The following is a 25,845-nucleotide window of genomic DNA, read 5'->3' as shown; positions in this document are numbered from 1 at the left end:
CCATGATACACATATGGATATGAAACCCAGTCCTTTTTTTTCCCACTTCTCTGATGAATGTGGCTGACTTTTGATGCCTGGCCAAACATGGGATTAGAATGAAACTGATTTGTTTTCAGTGGCCAGTGGGGAAAGAAGCAAGCCCAAAAGTTTGAGAGAGAAATTAAGCTAGCTCAAGCTGGTTGTGTAATCAGTTCTTTAATATTAAGTCAAAGAAATAGGAATGAGGAAAAAGCAAACACAGAGAAAAGTCTAGGCTTAGAGCGTGGGGTTTGAGGAGTAGTGGGACCTGAAGAATAGAACTAAACCCACTAAATTATGTGCAGTGACGATGTGTCCAAACTGCCCAGGCACCTCACTTACAGTAATTAACAAATACTTTTATTATGCTATGGAATCATAGGAATTCCAACAAAATTACACTGAAAATATTACATTTTCTGTCTATGCTCTTCTTTAAATTATGGTAATTCATTGACATGACATTTGCAAAAGTGTCTAGGAATATACCTGTTGTGATCTTAAGTTCTTGGAGAGTGTTACTTTCTCTTCATCCACTTGTTTATTCTTTGTAAATAAGATATTTGCTGAGGATAGCAAGATGTCTTCTTTGTATTAAAAAGGGAAGACTACTTCAAAGAATTCAGCATTTTATTTCAGCTAGCCAGTCCAAAATAAAGGAAATATTTTTGTTTGTTTCTTAGTGTATTTGTCTAGATAGGAGCAGCTATTTATTGGAAATGCATCTGTATTACCTTTTTGAGTCTCTGAATGGCTTATGGCCATAATTATTTAAATGAAATTACTCCTATTCATTCATTAGAAATAGAAAATGTTAGCCTTCATTTATATTTTGGACACTTGAAAAGAAAGATAAATAAAATCCCACCATGATATATTCTAACATCAAAGAAAATTACAGTTTTTCTCTTCTTAATTGAGAATATTCAGAGGAGTAACATTCTTAAGCACACACTTAGAAATTATCCCCCAAAGCAGTACCTATTAAGCTGTCTTGTCAAGTGCTGCTTGGTTTGCATTTTTAATAATATTTGTGGTACCTTGGACTTTGTACAGACAAAGACTGTTAATTTCTTGCCTTATTATCTTTCAAAATGCAAGATATTATTCCTTTTTCTTGTCCATTCTTTTGATTTGCTAGCAGGGCCCTGTTGGACTATATGATGCAGAAATAGGTCTTTTATAAATGATTCAAGGCCAGGGATTAGAAATATGTTTGTGATTTGCATTGGAGAACTCTTAAAAAATAAGAATATCTAAAACAGAGATAATGAGGCATTTTGGTTTCCTTTTTCAGGGAAGAGCTTTTTTAATGCTCTTTTCTGATTTATTAATTCAAAGGAAATACATTTAATCTTCTTACAATAAATTAATCATTTTTGTTATTTTCATTTGGTTAATTGAGATTTTTTTTCCCATGAAATATTAAGCATGACATTTAGTAACCATTTATAATAAATAACACTGATACCTGGATGACTTCATGAAGAAACTATAAGTAGTTTAATGAGAGACAAAGCTGATTAAGAAAATCAGAAGCAAAGTACAATTTATATGCATTTTGAGAGGGGCAAAAGTGAGATTAAATGAATGAACTAAGGTTACATGTAACACTCTAATGTAAATGTTCTTAGGTAAGATATAGTCTTGATGTCTGTCTTGTGATTTCAATGAGCTCATTAGTTTTCCCTCATTAACACCTTTTACTTCTGTCTTTCTGATGGCAGCTAGAATTCTGAGAGGCGCCATCTAAGGAATACGATTTATGTGCATCTCTTGTGATGCCATTTTTCACATCTGTGTCAGTTGAACAGAATCAAGCAATAGCGCTCCATTTAATTTCATGTCTAAAGAAATGAGGTTCTATGAAGTTTATTATCTATAATACTTAATGTCTGAAATCACATTTTGGATTTATTGAAAGTCAATATGTACGGTTTCATTGCTCTGTGTGTTTCAGGATAATTTTTAAAGATTTTAAACAAAATTCCATGTACTTTTATTCCCACAGATTCTAGACAGGTTTAAAATATTTTGCTATAATAAAATCTTTGTGAAGAATAAAAATCTGACTTACACTGTATAAAATGTGGTACAGTTCAGTGATGTTCTCAAAACTGTAGTGATGATAGTTTGCTAGGAGAGAGAGGTTTAGATCTTATTTGACTGAACAGTATTTTGAGAGCTGTATAAATTGTACTTAATTTTTCTACATCCTGTATATATTCATAACTTTTAAGGTCATTGTGTAGTTCTCAGGTTATGTATAACAAAAAATCACTTAGTATTTGAAATGACAAGGTTCTCCATATTACTAGTCTATAATTTGTATATCTCTATTTTCTTTCTGTCTCTAGGTTTATATTTGTGGGTACATGTATAAATAAACCCTTCGTAACACAATTTGGGGGGTTTCCCTGGTACCTCAAGGTTTCCCTGGTGGCTGAGGTGGTAAAGCATCTGCCTGCAATTCGGGAGGCCTGGGTTCGATCCCTGGGTGGGGAAGATCCCCTGGAGAGGGAAATGGCAACCCACTCCAGTACTCTTGCCTGGAAAATACCATGGACAGAGGAGCCTTGTAGGCTACAGTCCATGGGGTCGCAAAGAGTCGGACACGACTGAGCGACTTCACTTCGACTTCACTCCCTGGTACCTCAGTTGTTAAAGAATCTGCCTGCAATGCAGGAGACCCGGGTTCCATTCCTGGATCAGAAATACCTGCTGGAGAAGGGATAGTCTACCTCTTCAGTATTCTTGGGCTTCCTTGGCTCAGTTGGTAAAGAATCCACCTGCAGTGCGGGAGACCTGGGTTCGATCCCTGGGTTGGGAAGATTCCCTGGAGAAGGGAATGGCTACCCACTGCAGTATTCTGGCCTGGAGAATTCTACATGGAGTCACAAAGAATCAGACGTGGCTGAATGACTTTTCACACAGTTTTTAAAAGAGTCCTACCAGATTGGTTCAATGAAATAGTTTTTATTTTTTTAATTTATTTTTCAATGAAATAAACTATTTTAAGCTAATGAATATTCTTTCAAGTTTTATTACATTGTTGTGTTGTTTGAGAGTTGAATGTGGATTCAGTCATTATGTTTTTCTCCCTTCTTTTCTTCATTTGCTGCTTTTTTCTCATTGTTATAGTTTTAAAAAATTCTATTTCCTTTTCTACAAACTTTCTTCTAAATGTGCATATTTTCCTTTCACTGCTTCTTGTTTAATCATATCCCACATTGAGTTTTATTTTTACTCGGAAATACATGAATTTTTCTTGAGAATATCATTCACATGAGTTCACACCTGAATTATATTTGAGACAATGACTACTATATTGCTGATTTATTTAATTTGAAAAGGGAAATTATTTTAAAAAATTTATTGTATATCTCCTTTCAGTACTGTATATTGAGGCTGCAGAAATTTTACATCTGAATTAATTTTCTTTTATTTTGCTGGTTATTTTCTAACCATCTTTTTACTCTTTTGTTTTTCTATTTTATATTCTACAGTGGGAAGAGATTGGTGAAGTTGATGAAAATTATGCCCCTATCCATACATACCAAGTATGCAAAGTTATGGAACAGAACCAGAATAACTGGCTTTTGACCAGTTGGATCTCCAACGAAGGTGCTTCCAGAATCTTCATAGAACTCAAATTTACTCTGCGGGACTGCAACAGTCTTCCTGGAGGACTGGGGACCTGCAAGGAGACTTTCAACATGTATTACTTTGAGTCAGATAACGAGAATGGGAGAAACATCAAGGAAAACCAGTACATCAAAATTGATACCATTGCTGCCGATGAAAGCTTTACAGAACTTGATCTTGGTGACCGTGTCATGAAACTAAATACAGAGGTCAGAGATGTAGGACCTCTAAGCAAAAAGGGATTTTATCTTGCTTTTCAGGATGTGGGTGCTTGCATTGCTCTTGTTTCAGTGCGAGTGTACTATAAAAAATGCCCTTCTGTGGTACGACATTTAGCTGTCTTCCCTGATACAATTACTGGAGCTGATTCTTCACAGTTACTTGAAGTGTCAGGCTCCTGTGTCAACCACTCTGTGACAGATGAACCACCCAAAATGCACTGCAGCGCTGAAGGGGAGTGGCTGGTACCCATTGGGAAATGCATGTGCAAGGCAGGATATGAAGAGAAAAACGGCACCTGTCAAGGTAAGAGTTTGCCTGCATATCTGCAGGGGCTGTCTGCTTCCGCTGGATCATGTATATGTATATCTTCCAGTGATTATGAGCAAATGACCTTTTACTTTGCTAATTTATGGAGATTATTTCTCTTCAAGTTTGATTTATCTCCTCTCAGAATTTTAAAACTTCTGGCAATGATGAAAGATTTGAAGTTATATTCTACTGGATATACATAATTAGTACTCAGAGAGTGTCTTACTTGCAGTGTAGTATTTCATATTCATTTTGCTTTCAGAACTTTTATTTTTGAACAACTCACATCAGGGGATTATTTCTTTGTTTATCTGCTACTCTATCATAACTGTCTCTCTGAAGAGAAAAATAATACTCTTGTTATATGAAATTCAAATGTAAACTTCGATGAGACTTTTGGCATGCTTTTAACTGCCTTTTAAAAATTCTTTAGGTATAAGTTCCTCCATATGAACTACACTGGACATGTGTGGAAAGTGACAGGACTTAGTTTACCATGTTGTGTGCATATAATAGCTATTATGTACTTGCTTTTAAGAATTTACAGGTTAACTTTAAATGCATAATAAGTAGTGCCCAAGAAAGTAACTGTTTGGAGATAGAACCAATACAGAAAGGTCATTTCAAAGCAGTTTGCACTTGGATTATTTTTTCTGTTTTAATTTTTCTTTTAAATTGAAACTTGAAAAAAAATAAATTGAAACTTGATCATGCATGCTTCTTTTTCATTTGAAAATACTCTTATTTTGTCCACAGTGTGGTGACTTGCCCTTTAAAACTTGGATCTTTCTCTGTGGCTTCATGAAACAGGATAGTACTTTATGTCAAAGTCAAGAACAGCTTATGAGGAAGAAAACACATTTTCCTTATAGGGAAAAAATTAATCCTTATGAACCCGAACTTTTTTCACCATGATATGCACATACCAAATAGGTAATGAGAGTTAATGTGTCTTAACTGAAGAGAAAATCAAATACCAAGAAGTCCCCTATGCCCATTGATAGCTTCAGGTACAATTTATTTTCTAAATTCAGTGTGTAATGTGGATCACCTTTGCTCAGATTTCTTCAGGCTTGACTGTAGGTTGACTGTAGATCCAGGGAAACAACACTAATCTGTAAATCATACTGATGTTGTTTATTTATCTCTAGAAATGCATTGCACCACATTTGCATCACTTCACGTTTGTATACCATCTACAATTAAGTGCATGATCATTTCTCCATGTAATCTACAGCTTGCTATTCCTTTATATATAAATTTTTATTAAATAAAAATTATGTTTCAGATATGCCCTTAAGTTTGTCAAGGAAATTAATCAGATTTTATTTAGGGTTGAATTTAAAGGAAAGTTTTAACTAACATTACCTTAACTTCTCTTTTTGAGCAACCTTCTTGGCCTGGGTGAAGATATATGTAACTGTAGAATCAGCAGTGGAAGTTAAACATAATCCATTGAATACATTGCATTGTTTTCCCTAAAATGCTTATAAAATCTTATTATTTCTAAGAATTTGTTTACCAGTATTATAAGGCAGCATGCTCTATTTGATTATCTATTTATATCATATCCGTGAATGATATGTGGTAACTTTAGTTCAGAACACAATGACCTTTGTCTTCATCCAGATTGATACAGGGTATAAAGGACCTTTGCATTCAGAGGATAATTTTTTATTGTTGCTGGGATTAAAATATTCTGCAGGTGCTTATCATGAAAATACCTGGGCGAGGTAGTATTCTGACAGGATGCTTTTAGTGCATGCATCCACTGCACCTTTCTCCTCTCATACTCTTAGTAGTTGAGGAGTAGAGGCTTGAGAGAAAAAGGAGAGGCCACTTGGTAGAAACTTCACTCAACTGGATTCTGTCTTAATATGCTTATTACCCTACTCTGGTAGGAGGATCGAAAGCAGTGGGGTCATAAAAGCAGTAGACTACACAGCCCCAGAAGATGTTCTACACAATGTAGTCTGTGCGAATAGTGCCTCTTGATGTTTTCCCAGGTACCAATGATATATGGCCATTCTATGAGGAATTTCAAACATTCTGTAAATAATTTACTGAGTGAATAACTAAATGTTGAAGGTTTGTCTTGGAAAATTAGGGTGTCACAGATGGTCCCATATAAATAAATATATGTGTTTAAACCTATTCATAATATGTATGTGCAAATCTAAATGTATGAGTGTGTGTGTCATATAAAATTCCACTTTAACTCTTTCTTCAATTTTAATGTGCTGTCCACAAACCTCTAAGTGGGGATCTTATTGTTTTGGAAATATCCTTGGTAGGTCAGAAATCTAAGAATCGTTCTTGACATATCCTTCCTGCTCACTTCCCAGTTTCAATACCTCACAAAGTATTTATAAATTTCCCACCTAGCTCTCATAAAATCATCCACTTCTCTCTGTTTCCTTTTTCCTCCAATCTGTAAGCATGTCTTGTTGGAAACTTTATTTTTAAATAATAAATAGCTTTTTATATAGTTTTGGTTTTTGAGCCATGTGTGTCACCTCTACAAAAATACAAATCTGGTAGTTGTACAAACCCATCCTCCCAGTCCCTGCCTACTTCCAAGACACTTAAAGTACTTCAATAGTTTCCTTTTTTTTTTTTTTTTTAAGGATGAACTGGGAAATTGGATTTGACATAAACATTACTACTGTATTTAAAATGGATAACTAATAAGGAAATTATCTACTGTATAACACAAGAAACTCTACTCACTACTCTGTAATGGCCTGTATGGGAAAAGAATCTAAAAAAGTCCGCATATATGTGTATATGCAATAACTAATTCACTTTGTGTACACTTGAAACTAACTCAACATTGCAAATCAACTCTTCTCGAATGTGTATGTATGTGTATATATGTATATATATGTGTGTGTATATATATATATACACACACATAATTGTCTCCTTCAAATAAAGTTTATAAAATAGCCTAAGATCCTGCATGGCTTTGCTCCTATTAGCTTTCTCAGTTCAGTTCAGTACAGTTGATCAGTAGTGTTTGACTCTTTACGATCCCAGGAATTGCAGCATGCCAGGCTTCCCTGTCCATCACCAACCCCTGGGGCTTACTCAAACTCATGTCCATGGAGTCAGTGATGCCATCCAACCATCTCATCCTCTTCTGTCCCCTTATTCTCCTGTCTTCAATCTTTCCCAGCATCAGGGTCTTTTCCAGTGAGTCAACTCTTCCCATCATGTGGCCAAAGTATTGGAGTTTCAGCATCATCATCAGCCCTTCCAGTGAATATTCAGGACTGATTTCCTTTAGGATTGACTGGTTGGATCTCCTTGCAGTCCAAGGGACTCTCAAGAGTCTTCTCTAACACCACAGTTCAAAAGTTAGTTATCTATTTTATAAATACTATGTTAAAATTATTATTTTTAAATAAGTAATTTTGTTTACCTTTGTATGTACCTGTAGGAAACATCATTGGTCACAAAATTGACAAATGTCTTTTAAATTACTCTTTACTTAGTCCTAAGATTCTCAGGCCAAATTTTCAAAGTTTCAAATATTAAATGATATATGATTGGCATATGATATATTAACTGTTATAGAGGTCATCTTAGTGATTTTTGTAGACTTCAAAGCATCACATGCTAAAATGTGTTTATTTATAAATATAGCCTTAGTACATACTTACATTTAATTACTTGGTTTCTTTGATAATCAAAATATGTTGTGATTTATAAGGCTATAAATATAAGAAGCTAAAGTTGAGTAAACCTGTTGTAATAATTATCATATATTAAGATTTACCAGGAAGTGACCAGGTAGTTGCTGTCAGATCATTTTCATGTGACCTGATACACATGGAGGGTATGATAGACCTGACCCACAGTCTCTTAGCAACTAAACCTTCAAGAAGCAGAATGCTAGGCAGCTCATTAACATAAGGCTTCAACCCAGAAGACAACTAATCAATAGCAGATCATGATCTATCATCTCCATGTCTCCTTATTTAACTTCCTTTATACCTTTTCCATAATTATATGATTTTAACAAGGTAACCATATATGCTGGTTTCTGTTATCAACTTAAAATACTGAGTCCAATTATTTTTTGAAGGCTTACTTGTATGCTTGAATTTTCTATAATAAACTGCCTTAAGTATTCAAATTTATTTTTTGAAATATTCTTTATTTTCAGGTACTAATAATATATTAAATCCATTTATAAAAGCATGTTTTCATACTTATTATTTATTATTATTTCTGAGAAAATTCATGCTATTTTTCCCTTAAGAGTCATGTGAATTTTTTTTTTTAGTACAAAATTGTTAGTAAAAACCCATTTTGGAAGTTTCTGCTTTTTATTGAAGTGAATGTTTGACAGAAGTAATTGAGTTCACATGAATCAAATGTTGCCTGCTGAGTTCTCTTGTGATTATGTTGCTGACTTACTCAGATGCAAGGCAAGACCACTAATCTTCATCAGTTGTTAGTGGAATGAAGTAGTAATTTGAAATTACCCCTACATAATTATAGTTTCACTTATATCAAATGGAGGAAAGAGATTTAGATTGTGGGTCACTGCCAAAACCAGTGAGTGAAGAAGGTATATAGTGCATGCTCAAATACAGGGTAAAGGGGGTTGCATGCCAAAGGCTGTGGAGAAAAAGCGCTTATTAATTGTCCAACTGGGAAATGATTGCACAGCAAGGAAATGTAGTGAAAATACTGAGCTCAAGAAGGAGCCTTGATTCAAAAACAGTAAAGATACTGCAGGGAGTAGTATGTCGATCATTCAGACTTCTGGTGCACATTTATGTTTGAAACAAAATTGGCTGGAAATATAGAGTGTTAGGTGTTCGTGTAATTATGCATTGGAGAGCCTAGTTATTTTTAATTAGGCATGTTACCAAAAAGCATCAAAGGGGTTGAACTTTGGTCCTATTTGGTATGCTCTTTTATGCAACAAAGGAAACTAATTTTGATTTAAAAATTTTAACAAAAGACTGTGATTTTGAAATCACAGAGTGATTGGTGTCAATGGTGTGTGAATCCGTGTGTGTGTGTGTGTGTGTGTGTGTGTGTCCTATTGCTGTGAACCACCACTAAGACAGTTAAGTGATTAAGTCAGTTCATCCATTTGCAGGTATTGCACATGAGAATAATAGATTTTCTTTTTACCTCCTCACTTGAATAATTTTGGACTAATTCTATTAAATGTTATGGCTTTTTATGTTAATATTATGTTTAATATTAAAATGTTAGTGTGCTTTTTTTCCCCCCGAATCAAGGTTTCAAAACACTGGTACTATTGGTATTTGGGGCCAAATACTAGTTGTTTGGGGGGATCCTGTTCACTGTAGGACATTTACCAGCTTCCTGGCTTCCCTGGTGGTTCAAATGGAAAAGAATTCTCCTGCAGTGCAGGAGTCCTGGGTTTTATCCTTGGGTTGGGTAGAGTCCCTGGAGAAGGTAACAACTACCCAACCCAGTATTCTGTCCTGGAGAATTCTATGGACTGTATAGTCCTTGGGGTTGCAAAGAGTTGGACACGACTGATCAACTTTCACTTTGGCCTCTCAGTCACTAGATTAAGTACTAATCTAGTACTCTGCTCCTGATTTTTAATAGCCCAAAATGCCTCCATGTATTGCCAAATGTTCCTTCGGGGCAAAATCTCTGTTAGTTGAGAACCACTAACTGAAATATATTCCCTCTGCCTATATTAATAGATGTGCTGCTGAAACTAAATATATTTATAGATTAGTTACCTATGCAAAAGTGGACAACTTTCTAAAGAATGAAAGAAGTGTACATTTCTTAAAATGGGTGTATGTTTGGAAACTTGCCTAATTTAACTTGAATATAGAGACATGGAATATCTGGAAATATGCTGCTGGTGAGAGGCAACGTACTCTATAGTTTCTTAAGCACGCAGATTCTGGACCAGAATACCTGGATTCAAATCTTGCCGCTTCCATTTATCAGTTATATAACCAATGTCCAAGTTATCAGATCTCTTTATTCCTTGTTTTCCTCATCTGTTAATAGCTACCTCATAGCAATGCTATTAGACGTTATATGAAAATTATTTAGAATAGTGCCTAGAAAACAGTGCTTATTGAATAAACATTAGCTATGTCTTACTCTCTCATTAAAAGTAAAATTATTTACAGGAATATGTGTCTGTCTATTGGAAAATACATAGTAGCTTCGACTTAGAAAAATTCTCTAGTTTATTTAAACTGGAGAGTATATCCTTGAATAGTATCATTTATCAAAGGATGATCCTACATTTTTATTAATTAGGTGATCAAAACTGTGTAAATATATTGTAACCTCCTTTATGAAAGATTTGCTCTCCCGTTTGATATTATCACTCATTCTTTGAGTTATCGTACTAAGCACTATAGTCTGTGTATACAGTTCCTATATCCTACGAATGCAGACAGATAGCTTACAAACATACATATGGACTCACACCTGCAGTCACAACTTATGCGAGTTGTTACTGGCAGGGTGAGTGTGCAAGGTTAGAAGGTGGTAAGAAAATGTTTCTCTAAAAGGGTGATGTTTAATGTAGAGGTGGAAAAAAAGCTGTATGAAGAGGACAGGGTACAGCTTAACAAGCAGAAGAAATCTTTCAGTGCAGAGATCTATCATATTAATTTTGGATATAGCTCTTTTCTTTCTACAATTATATTAAAATGTATTTGCATATTAAAATCTGAGAATAAAAGGGACTCTACTCCCTGAAATTACCTGCTAAAAGAGGCTATTTATATACATATTATACTTACCTTAAAGACAGAGAATTGCTAATGATACCTAGGGTCAAATAGATGCATATCAAATATGAAACAACTCAGTTTATTTCTGAGTAATACTGGTGAATGGCAGCTTGCAAATTATTATACCAATTGAAAGAATAACATCCTTTTTTTTTTTAAGAACTTAATTGGTTCAGCAGTTGTTGGTAACTTGTGAATCTTCAACTATATGTACATAGTTAAAAAAGATAGAGATTTGGCTATAAGGAAAGGACATACATGCAGGAAAAACTCCATAATCCCTCCTACACAAACTTCTGATCTTGATTTTGCATTCCTACTTTCTCACTCATACAAGGAGTATACTAGGCAAAGTCTTGAGTCTCCCTTTCCTATCCCATATTTAGAATAAATATAAAAAATAGATGCTATACCTCAGATTTGCAGTAATAGTAATAACTACTTTGTACATTTTATTTTGAGTCAGTCTCTAGAAAGTCTTATGATGATAGCACATTCCATATTGTTATTGTGCAAAGGAATTTTAGTATTATTCATCAGGAGCTCCATTATGACCTGTTGGATGGAAAATTGTTATATTTATGTTCAAGTGGTTCATACAAAAAAATCTCTTGATCAAAAGTATTTGTTTAAATGATGTTCATTGAATAGACTACTTTTGGTATAATAAATTAATACAGAAATATATAGGATTAATACAGAAAAACAGACATAAATTAATATGGCAAGATAATTCTGAGAAAAATGTTTAATGATAAAGGCTTTATATATTGCCATATATCTGAATTGTTATATTCAGAACTGATTTAAATTCTGTAATTTAAATAATGTGCTGGGAAACCAAAAGATAGTCCTTCTGTTTTTTTATTATTATTATTATTATTTTTTATCCAGATAGGAGCAGAAAGATTTTCACCAAATTTGATAACAGCTGTTATCAAATCAGTATAGCTGTCATTGGAAAAGTTGCTTGTACAGGAAAATTTAATGTTGAAAACTCACAGAGTGTGATTTAACAAATATCTCTGTGTTCTTAGATTCTTAAGAGCAAAAAATTAAAAAAGAAATGAATACAAATGATAAGAAACAAAGTAGCCAACACTAGCATAAAATCATTAAGTAGACTTAAAACCTCAAAATTGATCTGAAATGACCAGGAGATTTTTTCATGCACTAAATAGAGGACTTTGGGTTTGAAGGTGATGCAGCTCTCAGTTCAAATCTCATACTTCCATTTGGTAGTTATGTGACTGCAGCCAAATGTAAAATCATATTGAGTCCAACTTTCCTCCTAGGTGTAATGTTAAATAGTACAAAAGGGGCCTGTAAAGATAACCTTTTGATATAGATTGTAATTATATAACTTTTGACAGTTTTAGACCTAATGAAATTGTTTCCTTTTTTCTTTCTGCTAATTACTTCTTGACCTTGGAATGCCATCTATATGAATGCATTCTACTGTTGTCATCAGTAAAAAATGTTGGCAGATTAGGAGAAAAATCAAACCACAGCAAACTAGAGAAAAAGGCACAAAATGACACTTATGTCCAATTCATTCCAATTTATGAATTACATTTTTGGAGTGCTTTTTTTTTATTGGCTTGTAGAAGTTATTCACATGATTTAACATTTCCTCCCACTGAAGAGATTATTGGGACCAGCTTTTATCTAATTCTTCTCTTCTATACACTTTTACAGTGCAACACAATAATTTTAATAATTTGAAACCATATTATTGCTGGGCAAACATATAAGAGATTCTTATTCCATTGTGTGGTGCTGGCCAGAGCCGCAGTATTCTTTTATAAGCTCCTTAGGTGACTGTAACGTTGGCCCAGATTAAGGAGTATCATGATAGTTTGGATTAAGTTTTGGTGGCTTTTAGTGTTTTGTGTTGGAGAAGGCAATGGCACCCCACTCCAGGACTCTTGCCTGGAAAATCCCATGGACGGAGGAGCCTGGTAGGCTGCAGTCCATGGGGTCGCAAAGAATCGGACATGACTGAGCGACTTCACTTTGACTTTTCACTTTCATGCATTGGAGAAGGAAATGGTAACCCACTCCAGTATTCTTGCCTAGAGAATCCCAGGGATGGGGGAGCCTGGTGGGCTGCCGTCTATGGGGTCGCGCAGAGTCGGACACTACTGAAGCGACTTAGCAGCAGCAGTGTTTTGTGTAAATTTGTACTCTAAAACCTCATCCAGGGAAGGCCACAGATTTTGATTCCTGAAGACCAGTTTCTCTGTGCACCCCCACCCCATGAAGAGGTCCTACACTCATAAACCTTTTTGACTCTCCTTGTGTATATGGCAGTCTTTTACCCAGTGTCTTTTTTTTTTTTTTCTGTATTCCAATAAAAAGTTATTTATATAAACAGGTGACAGGAAGGATTTGGCTCATAGGTTATACCTTACCAACTGTCTAATTTATACCCAAATGTACTGCTGTTCAGTCGTTCAGTCATGTCCCAGCTCTTTGCAACCCCAGGGACTGCAGCACACCAGGCTTCCCTATCTTTCCCTATATCCTGGAGTTTGCTCAAACTCATGTCCATTGTGTTGATGATGCCATCCAACCATCTCATCCTTTGTCACCCCCTTTTTCTCCTGACCTCAGTATTACTCAGCATCAGGGTCTTTTCCAATGAGTTGGCTCTTTGTATCAGGTGGCCGAAGTATTGGAGCTTCAGCTTCTGCATCAGTCCTTCTGATGAATATTCAAGGTTGATTTTCTTTAGGATTGAACCTGTATAAACAGCACAGAAATTAATGCTTTGTCTCATTCTATCTAACTTTTCAAAGTTTCCTGTTTCTCCTCCTCCTCCTCGTCCTCAGTGCCTTCTTAAGAGACTCTGAAGGGCTTCCCACTTGACACAAGGTTATGGTCTTTTTTCCTGGACCCTGGAATGTTACAAGACAAGTCTACAGTTTCCCACACACATCCTCAGCCCTTCTGGCCTGCAGAGAGGCAGGATAGGATCAGCATTAAAGGCAGCACTCCATGTTTCAGCTCTATCTTTTCTGCCGCCTGTGAATTTCTTTTCCCAGATTTACAAATTTATTGCTGTCTTAAAATTTCCCCCGCATTAAAACAAAAGCATAGCAAATGAGTCCTGTCAAGTGGTAAACCAAACAATTTAGTAACAAGTTTGATATCCTTTATTCAAGAGAAAATAATCCATGAATTATGGGAGTATAATGCCTCACCACCTGTAGCACCCTTCTCTTGGATTTTGAGTATTGTGAGATTTTTAGAGCATTTAAGAGGCAGCATGGAAGCAGAAAATGATTGGCTAAGAGATCTGGATTTCCTTACAAGGCTAGCAGGTCATACTTTGTAGGGTAAGGTGGACGGACTAAAGCTGGGTTGTAGGATACTGGTTGCTGTATGTTAGGTTTCTCACAAGTGCAGGCTGATTTAGGTTCAGATTTGCGAAATGTGCTTGGCCGCTGCGTTGTCCTCTGTTTTGTGGGTCTCGGTATATAAATTGACTTTGTGTGTGTGTATGTGTGTGTTTGTGCGTGCTCAGTTGTGTCCAGTTCTTTGCAACCTCATTGACTGTAGCCCGTCAGGCTTCTTTGTCCATGGAATTTTCCAGGCAAGAATACTGGTGTGGGTTGCCATTTCCTACTCCAGGGGAATCTTCCCAACTCAAGAATAGAAGCTGTGTCTCTTGTGTCTCCTTCAATGGCAGGAAGATTCTTTACCATTGCCTCACCTGGGAAGCCCCAAACTTTGTTCCAGTTAATTTAGGAATTCTAGATGTTTGTACCTAGACCGTTTCCAGCTTTACTTAGAACTTCATGTTGTTGGAACCAGAAGACTTGGGTGAACTTGGAAACTCTTAAGTTTCAGTCTGTATTTCTCTAAGTATCCAATGCCCCAAAATAAAAGTTTTAATGTTGAAAAATTATTACTGATCTATAGGAAGCTAAAATTAGTGAAAGATATATAGATCCCAGTCTGAAACACTCTCCACCTGTCAGATGCAAAATTCATTGGTATTAATTTTATCATAACTTAAAAGCAATTCCTTTTTTGCAAATGTACATTTCACTTATGTTTTAATCAACACATTTTATTTTAGTAAAGTGTTAACGGCTGAAAAAAAATCAAATGGACATTTACCAAGTAAAGTACCTTTTGAAATGAGAATTGACATTTTAACATGGAAATGGATAGAGAAAAGGATATCTTTTACTTTCCTTCTTCTGCTTGTTTCTTTAGAATTAAAATGATTTACAGAACACTGGGAAATAATTTTTCCATTTCTGTACATTCTTTCCACATTCCTTTATCAGAAGTCTTTCAAACTTCTTCAAAAATAAATATTTAAAAAATTAATTTCAAGGAAAGGACATCATGGCTTTGAGAAAGGAGTATAAAAAAATTTCTGAAATTTGGAAACAGAAACTAATAGTCATACTGTTTTGTTTAAAACAATTTCAGCATCAAGCATACTGAATGTTACCTGCGAAATTTACTTTTCATGTCATTACCCACCTTGGTAATTATAATAAATATTTCATCCTGAATAAAGAAAACAAAAGACAGGAATTTAGAAGTGCTATGTTAATATGCTATTTATTGAAATAAGAATAGTCATATTTTTTCACAGTACTAAAAATGGAGCCATAATACTGATGTAAATCTTCCTATACTTATAAACTCTTTATTATACCACAATAACTAAAACAAAATTCTCCCTTTGCAGAAAAAAAGAACTTTAATTTGGGAGTGGGAATGACATATGTAAATTTCAGCACATCCAGTGACATTACTTTAGCTAATCAGGACTTAACTTATTAATTGTAAATTTTATGATCATCAGTAAAGTGGTAAATTGTGGTCCAGAGGTTGGAAGTAGGGAGAATATTAACCTGCCTAGTATCACACAGCCACCACATTTTAAACTTGACATTAGAATGGTATGTTAATTTCAGATTCTCCATTCTACTGTTGTACTTTGAACAGTATGTAAACACCCTTAACCACAAATTGATTTGTAGTTTGTAACCACATATAGCATCCATTGTAATCCTAAGTAAAAATCTCTGATTCTTAACACCATATTTCTATTACAACTAATACATTAAATATTTTCTGCTGTACATGTTTAGATTTATGTAGTATACCTCTTGTATGGATTAGCCTTGAAAAATCTACTTAACTGCTTTGGAGGGTTGCACAGAGAGCTGACTGTCTCTAAGCAACTAATAAGATGCTTAGTTTAATTTGTAGGTATCAATCTGTCTAATTGATTTATTTATATATCTAGTTTATACTACTCACAGGAAGAAAGATTAAGTATGCTGTTTACCTAAACAGTATAATTTATTGCCTTTAAATTAGATTGTACATTAGTTCAGAGGGACATGCCTATTGTTATAAAGCAGGAAGGCATGGAGTCACTAGCCCCAGCATAGTTTTTCTCTAAAATTGTATCACTCATTAGCTTTTACATTAAAAATATGAATTATAGCTATTCATGGTCTCATAATTGGTTTTCTTTATGGAAATGCTTTTGTATCCTTTATTATTTCTGGTCATGGATGTAGATCACATCTTATCCTCTAGTATTTGATTCTCTTTGTTGTTTAATCTTTGTCTTCATTTATGGCTGACCAGTAGGGTTCATCCTTAAGAACTCAAGTGATTTGTTGATGCGCTTTGATCTTTTCTGAGCTTGAAGATATCCTGCTCATTCAAGTACTGTTGATAGATAGTTTTTTAAAAAGAAAAGGAAAGGGAAGAAAGAAGAGCCACAGTTTGGGGGAAGTAACAATTAGAGCAAATGATAATTTGACTGATGGATAACTCCATTTCTTTGATGGAATTGTTAGCAGGAATCAGACATAGAGAATGAACGCTCCAAAGTTCCTGCTGTGTGATTGTGCAGGAACCTAATAATACACTGCTCCGTATGCATAACGGCTTTTTCTCTGATGAATTCTAAGTGCTGGGGAAAGGACTCTGTTCAGACATTTCTCAAATAAAGAACAGGAGTATCAAAATTTTATTTTCCATTTTATGGATTGAGAAGTAACGTGATGTGATTTCCCCCAAATTTCCCAGTATTCCCTCACACTTCCCTTTACGGCACTAACTCTAGTTTTGCACCTCACAATCAGGGAACAGCATATTCACTGGCTCCTGTGAAAGATTTCCCCTTGTTCACCTAGTCTCAGTATTTTCCAATGCTAAAAGCTTCTTTTTTTAGAACCAGGCTGACCCGTATTATTTATTTATTTAAAATTCTCTTTAGAAGGTTTTGTGTGTCATCTGTTTTTGCTCTTTTGGTTCAAGCATGATTTAATATGTCAACACTGGTTTGCTTAACTGGCTTTGATTGTCTTCCATACTTTACTCAGAATGAGGCAGTCTCTTTTCAAGCATGTTGCTGCCCAGATAAATGAAATGTCACAACAGTGAGGTCTCCTTGTTTTATGACAGCAGTAGCTTTTTCTTGGACACAGTCAGTGGCTGGAGAGAGAGGGTGGTGAGAGCATTTACACAGTAATAATAGAACCCACTTAAGTCAGCCTTCCCTCTTTGGACCCAAACAGACAAGCAACAACAGATAAAGCACTTAAATTTAGGGGAACTTCACTCTTAATTCAGGTGAAAATGAAGTTAAATCCCAAATAGAAACTTTTCCCCCACTATGAACAAAAGGAAGAAAATCTGTTAGTAGTTGCCTCAAAATAATACTCAAGGATAGCCCTTATTTTATGCTTTGATTTCTTCCATGCTTTATTGCTAGGCCCTGAGATGTTATTGCTCTCAGTACATAAAGTTAGAAACTAATCCACAGGAAAAAAAAAATGTTTCCACTGTCTCCCACAATAAAGGTATTGTTTATGATTTTGAAACCTGGATTAGACTTTAAAGATTGGAGGCTCATGAAGCTTAGTACTTGGCACAGAGCAAATCCTCAGTACATGCTAGTTAGCTCTAAAAGTTGAAAGTGGTTTCAGTGAAAAATAACCCTAGGCAAAGTGCTGAAGTTTTGCTTGTTTGTTTGTGCTTTTTGAACTAACGTTTGCTTTAGTTGCTTTCATCACCCTGGGATTTCGGCCTATCCTTCTAGGAGACTTGGAACCTTGGGAGTCGGGAACACTCTCTCCAGTCTGCATTGGGACAGCTTCTCAGGTCAGGGCCTGTAAAGACTGAGGAGGTTTCTGAGTGTGAGTGTATGTGAGTGTAAATGTGAACTTTTAAATTTCAATTTAAGAGAGAAATAAACTGGGCCAACCAAGCCTGTGGCAAGGAATTAAATGTATGTTAAAGGAATGGAGGAGGGCACAATAACCCACTCCAGTATTCTTGCCTAGAGAATCTTGGAGCCTGGGTGGTTACAGTCCATAAGGTTGCAAAGAGTTGGACATGACTGAAGTGACTTTGCATGCATGCACAGGAACGGAGAGTCCATTAATAATAAACTTTGATTATGGACTGAAAGAAGAAGAAATTAATCATTCAGGAGACAGAGGCAAAAAAAAAAAATCTGAATTTTAGAAAAATCTGATGAAAGTGAAAGTCTTAATCAAGGACAACCTGCATCATCAAAAGGAAGACTGGCCAGAACAATCCCATGATCAGATCTCAAAAGACAAATTATTTTTGTCTGAGGTCAGAAGATAATGGAATGCAAACTGAGAGAAAAAAAAAATGAAAAACCTTGTTCCTAGAAAATACAAAAGTTGGCCAAAGAGAATATTTTGACTTTCAAGTCTGTGTGTAAAGCAGTAATATACTAGAAATAATAGAGATTCCAAGAAATAAGGCCAATAAATGACAAATGACAAAAACTGACAATAAATGATAATTCTGAAAGCCAGAATTGTCAGAGTATCTTAAATGGGGTGGTAAGGAAGAAGAAGGGTTGACACGTGTGCAGAGACCTGCTGTGTGCTGGTACCATTAAATGTTTTATTCACATTCTCTCTTTTAAGCTTGACGGCATCCTGTGAGCCATAGTTTCTGGAGCACAGAGAGGTTAGTTTTAACTAAAACTAGAAAGTGGCAAACTGGCATTTTAATCTAGGTGTGTTTGTTTCAAATCGGTCTTTCCCGCTTTCTTTTATGTTCTCCATTAAAATGCTTTTGAACTGCTTAATTTTGTCACCCTGACTCAAATCCCTTGTGGGCTAATCTCACATCTATGTGAGCAGCCCTGCACTGTACATCAGAGGCAGAGGCACCCTGGAGAGACCTAGTAGCCACCAGAGTCCCCTGGAGGAGATTCTTGCCCCCATATTCACACCTCAAATGGAGGACACAGAAAGGCATTTTGAGGGAGAAGGATTTGTAGCAACAGGGAATAGAACAAATAAAGCAAAGCAAAACTGAGTGAGAAAAGTAAGAGAAACTTGTAAGAGCATGAAGCTCTGACCTTGGAGAGTAGAGGCCCTATAATCAGGAACCAAACTAGACTTGATTATATATTTTCTATGTGACTATTGATGAGATGGTTAGATAGCATCACCGACTCAGAGGACATGCATTTGAGCAAACTCCAGGGGATATAGTGGAGGACAGAGGAACCTGGAGTGCTGCAGTTCATGGGGTGCCAAAGAATCTGACATGACTGAGTGACTAAACAACAATGACATGTGAATATTCAAATAGGTGGAAGAAAAACTTTTTGGAATAAGCCTAATTTATGGGCTTCCCTTGTAGTTCAGTCGGTAAAGAATTTGCCTGCAGTGCAGGAGACCAGGGTTCGATCCCTGGGTTGGGAAGATCCTTTGGAGAAGGAAATGGCAACCCACTCCAGTATCCTTGCCTGGAAAATCTCATGGACAGAGGAACCTGGTGGATTGTAGTCCATGGGGTCGCAAAGAGTCGGGCATGACTGAGTGACTAACACACACTTGTGCTAAGAGAGAGTGAGAGATTGGGTTGTGAGAGTGAGAGGCTGAGAATTATAGATGCATTTTTGACTTTTGCTTTTCGGATACTTGTGCATGTGAATTACTTTGCCTTTTGTCTGCTCTCATAAGTAGTATAGAAAACTTTTTTCTCTTTAACGTTTTAGCCTTTGGAGTAAAGGGCTTCCCTGGTGGTTCAGATGGTCAAAGATTCTGCCAGCAATGCAAGAGACCCGAGTTCGATCCCTGGGTTGGGAGGATCCCCTGGAGAAGGGAATGGCAACCCACTCCAGTATTCTTGCCTGGAGAATTCCATGGACATAGGAGCCTGGTGGGCTGCAGTCCATGGGATCACAAAAGAGAATATGACTGAGTGACTAATACTTACTTGGAATAAAGGATCATTTTATTAAAGTTTTGTTTGTTTTGCTGCTTTTATTTCATCTGGGGATGGGGTAAGGAAGGAAAAACAATGAAACTGTACTGTATAATGTGAGTGTGGAGATTTTGTAAGAATTCAGGCTTGGGGAAAACCTCTGCACATCAAGGACCTGTGTGACCTTTGAATTTCCACATCCACAGAAAAGAAACTACATGATTCTCTGCCTCCCCACCACTTTTGATATTACACAGTTTTCAGGTAAAAAGATTCTTACTGGACACTTCCATTTTGAAGTATATTCATGTCTTTCTTGATTGTTGGAAGTTGAAATGAAATGAAATACAGAACAAATGCAATATAAAATTTTTAAAATGACCAAACATATCTTCATAAACAAAATAGTACAATTAAAGTAATTGTTATGCCTCTTGGCCTATCTAAATTAAACAGTGAGGCTGATAATAAAGGCAAAATGTCCTTATGTTCTAATGGGTGAAACAGAAATGTTCTGGGAAAAAATAGCATCTATTCATACATTTTTGGACCCCACTAAATGCCAAATATATAGAAGCAATGTAACTTTGACAGATAAAAACCAAAACAGAGGGGATAAATGTTCCTTTTCTCTATTTTTGTCCAATTGGTTTCTAGTTTATAACATAGTTTTTAAATGCTTCTTAGAGCTTGTTAATTTATAAATGCTAGGTATATCAAATGTTTTATATTTTCTGTATAGAAAGGTCAGATGCACAACTAAATATAATTGTGATCTCCAATAATTCTCACTAATCCCCGACCTTTCCAGTGAGGTTTTTGTTTGATCCTAGAGACCAAAAGATTTGTCTTTGTATTTGTATTCTGTCATTTCAGTTTCTTTGCTACTAAAGTGAATATATCCTGTTTAAACTCAGAAAAGTACTGACTACATTAGCTCTGACCGTTAATTAAAACACACTTGGAACATATTTTTTTCTCACTGGAGTGGCATTTGACCTTGAAAAACTCTGAGGCCCAACTCTCAGACAAGATTTATGATTTTTCCTCCAATTCTTAATTATATTTTTCTAATACAGGCTGCTCTGTCGTGTATTGTTTGGTTTTACTTCTGACTAGTTCTACTTATATCCTCTCTTAATTTCCTTTTTTTTCCCTTCCATAATAGGTTTTCTATTACAAATTTATTTCTTTCATTTAAATACCTTTACTCTTTGAGAAGCTGTTAATTCCTGAAGATAAAGGTATTTTGGCTTTGTTATTTCTTTTGCCTTACTCTTCCAAAAAAGGATGTTTGGTTTCGTTAAGAGTATTATTGTGATATGTAAAGACATAGCCTGACATAAATATTTGTTAAGTGTGTGTAGGAATTTTTCTGTACAATAAATCCATCCTTTCTGTTCCATCCTTAGAAATGGTGATAATCTTGTTGATGATATTAAGATAATAATGATAACATGCCCAGCACTTCTATAGCAAATCTTATGTGGTACAGAGTCTACTGAATACTGTTTATTTATTATATAATTTGTTCCACAAGCCTTATGAATCATGTATGGTTTTTAAGTTTTATGGGAAAACAAGCAGACATAGAGAGTTTATGTAACAAGGGTAACAGGCAGTAAGAAGTAGAGTTGGATTAATGCCCAGGCCATTTGTTTCAGTCTCTGCTTTTAACTTCTATAACACACACTGGTAGTGGAGAGACCAGCACACTTATTTTTACAAGCATTGGTTTTATTGTCTCTCTTAAATTTTCTTTGATTTTTCTCGTCAAGAGATTACCAGTTCAAAAGAGTAAAGAACATCTGTGTAATTATTACATGATTGATAAATAGGTAAATAGACTACCTAATAATATTCTCTTAGGATGTTGTTTTGATTAAAAATATCAGGAATACTTACACACTTGATAATTTTCTCTCAAACGGGAATAGTTCAAATGCAAAGAATTTCCATCAAGAATGACATTGACATATTGCAAACTGTTAAAAATAAACATACACTTATGAACTAAGAGAGCAGCATTTTCACTTAGAAGTATATTTATATAAAGCTAGTAGAAATTCTTTTCTACTAGATACTCAGCTTCTGCTCACATGTAGTATCTCTTGTCCACCACTCCCCCTAATTTTAAAGGTACAGTAGAGAAAAGGTTCATGTTTATAGGTATGCTTTATTACTTTGGAGCATTTTTTGGACGGGAGGACCCTCATGGGCTGCCGTCTATGGGGTCGCACAGAGTTGGACACGACTGAGGCGACTTAGCAGCAACAGCAGCAAGGAAGCTGTGTGTTTCACTTAAAAATCTAAAAACATCTTTTTTCTGTTATCAAACTTTTGAAAGAAATTTATTTATTTATTTTTTATTTTTAAAAATTTTTATTTTTACTTTATTTTACTTTACAATACTGTATTGGTTTTTGCCATACATTGACATGAATCCGCCACGGGTGTACATGAGTTCCCAATCCTTAATCCCCCTCCCACCTCCCACCCCATATCATCTCTCTGGATCATTCCCGTGCACCAGCCCCAAGCATCCTGTATCCTGTATCGAACATAGACTGGCGATTCATTTCTTACATGATAGTATACATGTTTCAGTGCCATTCTCCCAAATCATCCCACCCTCTCCCTCTCCCTGAGAGTCCAAAAGTCTGTTCTATACATCTCTGTCTCTTTTGCTGTCTCGAGAGAGCAAAACAATTTTTTTTTAAATAGGGATTTAAAACGTTGTTATTTTAATTTTAAAATACAGCTAAATAACTTGGATAATATGATTAAAACAAAGACTGGCATTTTTAGTTGAAGATAATTTATCTCTTCTCAGGCATCACTTTGTCTATCCAACAGTGATTTAATCACAAAGAATGAGGTATTATATTTTGAATAAATTCATAGGAGTTTATTTTTGAAGAAAACTTTCCCACTATAAATTTTAGTTATACCTTGTCCATTTAATTCATTTTATTATTTTAAGAGGAAAGGGGAATTTCTTCAATGCAATACTCAAAGGACTGGATTTAAACTATAGGAATTTACTGAGTCCAGTTGGCTTGGTCATATATAGATATTTTAGCTAAATATTTTTTTACCAAATTAATATGTGTTGTTAATATTCTATATAATTTACTTTGTAAGTAAATAGTCTGTTTATTTACATTTAGCATATTTTATTTTTATGCTGTGTATCTTATACATTATATTATGTTGATAATCTGCATTTTGGAAAATGCATGATATTAAAATATTATGTTATTTTTTATTATTTTATGTAAAAAATAACATAATATTTTTCATTTCACAAAATAAAACTTTACATGTTCTGAAGGGTGGTAACCGTAAGCCATAGGGAAAAGTGCTGGACCACATTCAAATTAGCCTTATTGTTCTATAATATCTTACTGGAGTAAAGGTTAATTAGTACCATAGGCGATATACATTATTCATCACTGCAATCAGGCTTTTATTCTGCTGGGTCTTTATCATCTGCAAATTGTTGTTCTTCTTATAACAAAACCTTGATAAACTATTGTCATATTTAATTTCACTTAACTATATTGGTGATACATAAATTAGTTGATGTACTTTAAATATTCTGAAGATGTCATTCCCATCTAAAAAAAATCGGAAGATTAGAGACTAATGTCCTCTTTTGTAGGAGGACATAAACTTTGAAGACAAGGAACATAAATTATTGTTGCTTATTCTGGGTTCTTTTTTTAACTTTTAATTCATTTTTTTCTGTATCCTGTAGAGAAAGCTTTAATAATATCATGATTAGTGGGAAGAATTTCTCATTAAATACTGATTTTTAAAATAAAATTTCCTCTTATATTTAGAAAATTAATTAATTTCCTCTCTCTCAGCAGAATATAAACACTCTGAGACCAGGGACTTTGTATAAAAGTAGCACATAGATCAACGACTGACTTTTACCTTAAAACGTATTTTTAAATGACTTTAATGAAGATGTGTGTACATTTGCAATTAAAAATATGTCTTTACACATAACAGTTTAGTAGCACTTTTCAGTTCAGTTCAGTCGCTCAATCATGTCTGACCCTTTGCAACCCCATGGACTGCAGCATGCCAGGCTTCCCTGTCCATCACCAAGAAAGAACACCTTGCCTCAGTTTTAGTTCCTGTATTTCCCCTCCTTTTATATAAAGGAGACAAGGCAGGAGGAGAGTGGAGGTAATTCAAAGAAAGCAATGATGATCCGTTATGTAATGCAAAGCTGTAGAATCAACAGAAAGTCATCTAGCACTAGTCTCAATTGTCATTTCCCTTCATTCTACAACACTGCAGACTGAATCTTTAGTAAATATAGGTAAATTGTTAAATTTCTTCATTTTTTCAGAAATTAGATGCTGTATACAGCATAGCTGGGAACCAGTTGCAAGAGATGTTCTAATGCAATTTTAACTTTTCCTCTTTCTGCAGAGACTTACACAGGTTACTTTCATAGATATCTCTGTGACCTTCACTTGTCTGGAGTCCCATTATTAGAAAATTTCAACTGAAGCAAGGCACTTCAGTTTATTGCTTTTTGATAATTTGTTCATAAACAAATTCTTTGTTTTCCCCAATAGGTTATGCTTAGGAAAATCTTTGAGATTGTTTTCTTTTCCCAGTCGCCAGTCATTTCTGATACTCAGACAATAATAATTTAGTCTTTTTCCTCCAGAGGAATAGAAAAATAAGATAAATGTTTTCTGAGTATGGAACACCCAATTTTGCTTATCTAGTGCATAGTTTTGCATCTAATTTAGCTTGAATGTACAATTTAAAATGGAAAGTTATACAGTTCAGTCCAGTTCACTCACTCAGTCGTGTCCGACTCTTTGTGACCCCATGAATTGCAGCACACCACTCCTCCCTGTCCATCACCAACTCCCGGAGTTCACTCAGACTCACATCCATCGAGTCAGTGATGCCATCCAGCCATCTCATCCTCTGTTGTCCCCTTCTCCTCCTGCCCCCAATCTCTCCCAGCATCACAGTCTTTTCCAATGAGTCAGCTCTTCACATGAGGTGACCAAAGTACTGGAGTTTCAGCTTTAGCATCATTCCTTCCAAAGAAATCCCAGGGCTGATCTCCTTCAGAATGGACAGGTTGGATCTCCTTGCAGTCCAAGGGACTCTCAAGAGTCTTCTCTAACACCACAGTTCAAAAGCATCAATTCTTCGACACTCAGCCTTCTTCACAGTCCAACTCTCACATCCATACATGACCACAGGCAAAACCATAGCCTTGACTAGACAGACCTTAGTCAGCAAAGTAATGTTTCTGCTTTTGAATATGCTATCTAAGTTGGTCATAACTTTTCTTCCAAGGAGTAAGTGTCTTTTAATTTCATGGCTGCAGTCACCATCTGCAGTGATTTTGGAGCCCCAAAATAAAATCTGACATTGTTTCTACTGTTTCCCCATCTGTTTCCCATGAAGTGATGGGACCAGATGCTATGATCTTCATATACCTATGCTCCTTCCTTAGCTTAAAAATACAATCATGGCATCTGCAAAATTCGTCATAAATTGTTTGTCTCAACAGAAAATTCAATGCATACCTATAATTTAGACCTATAATCACATTAACAATGTTTGTTTAAATCTATTAAATTATTCT

General features: G+C 35.3%; 1 protein-coding gene across 1 annotated transcript in view; it reads left to right on the top strand.

Annotated features, from left to right (window-relative positions):
• Nucleotides 1-331: 331 nt before the first annotated feature.
• LOC120861596 (ephrin type-A receptor 5) overlaps nt 332-25,845 on the top strand; it is a 126,833-nt gene continuing 101,319 nt past the window's right edge. The window contains exons 1-2 of the mRNA XM_040237320.1: nt 332-364; nt 3,528-4,191. Of these exons, the coding sequence (XP_040093254.1) occupies nt 332-364; nt 3,528-4,191 (697 nt within the window). The remainder of the gene's footprint in view (nt 365-3,527; nt 4,192-25,845) is intronic.

Source organism: Oryx dammah, unplaced genomic scaffold (assembly GCF_014754425.2).
Source record: "Oryx dammah isolate SB20612 unplaced genomic scaffold, SCBI_Odam_1.1 HiC_scaffold_3, whole genome shotgun sequence".
In the NCBI taxonomy this organism is placed as follows: Eukaryota; Metazoa; Chordata; class Mammalia; order Artiodactyla; family Bovidae; genus Oryx; species Oryx dammah.
This window is presented reverse-complemented; position numbering and strand designations above follow the sequence as displayed.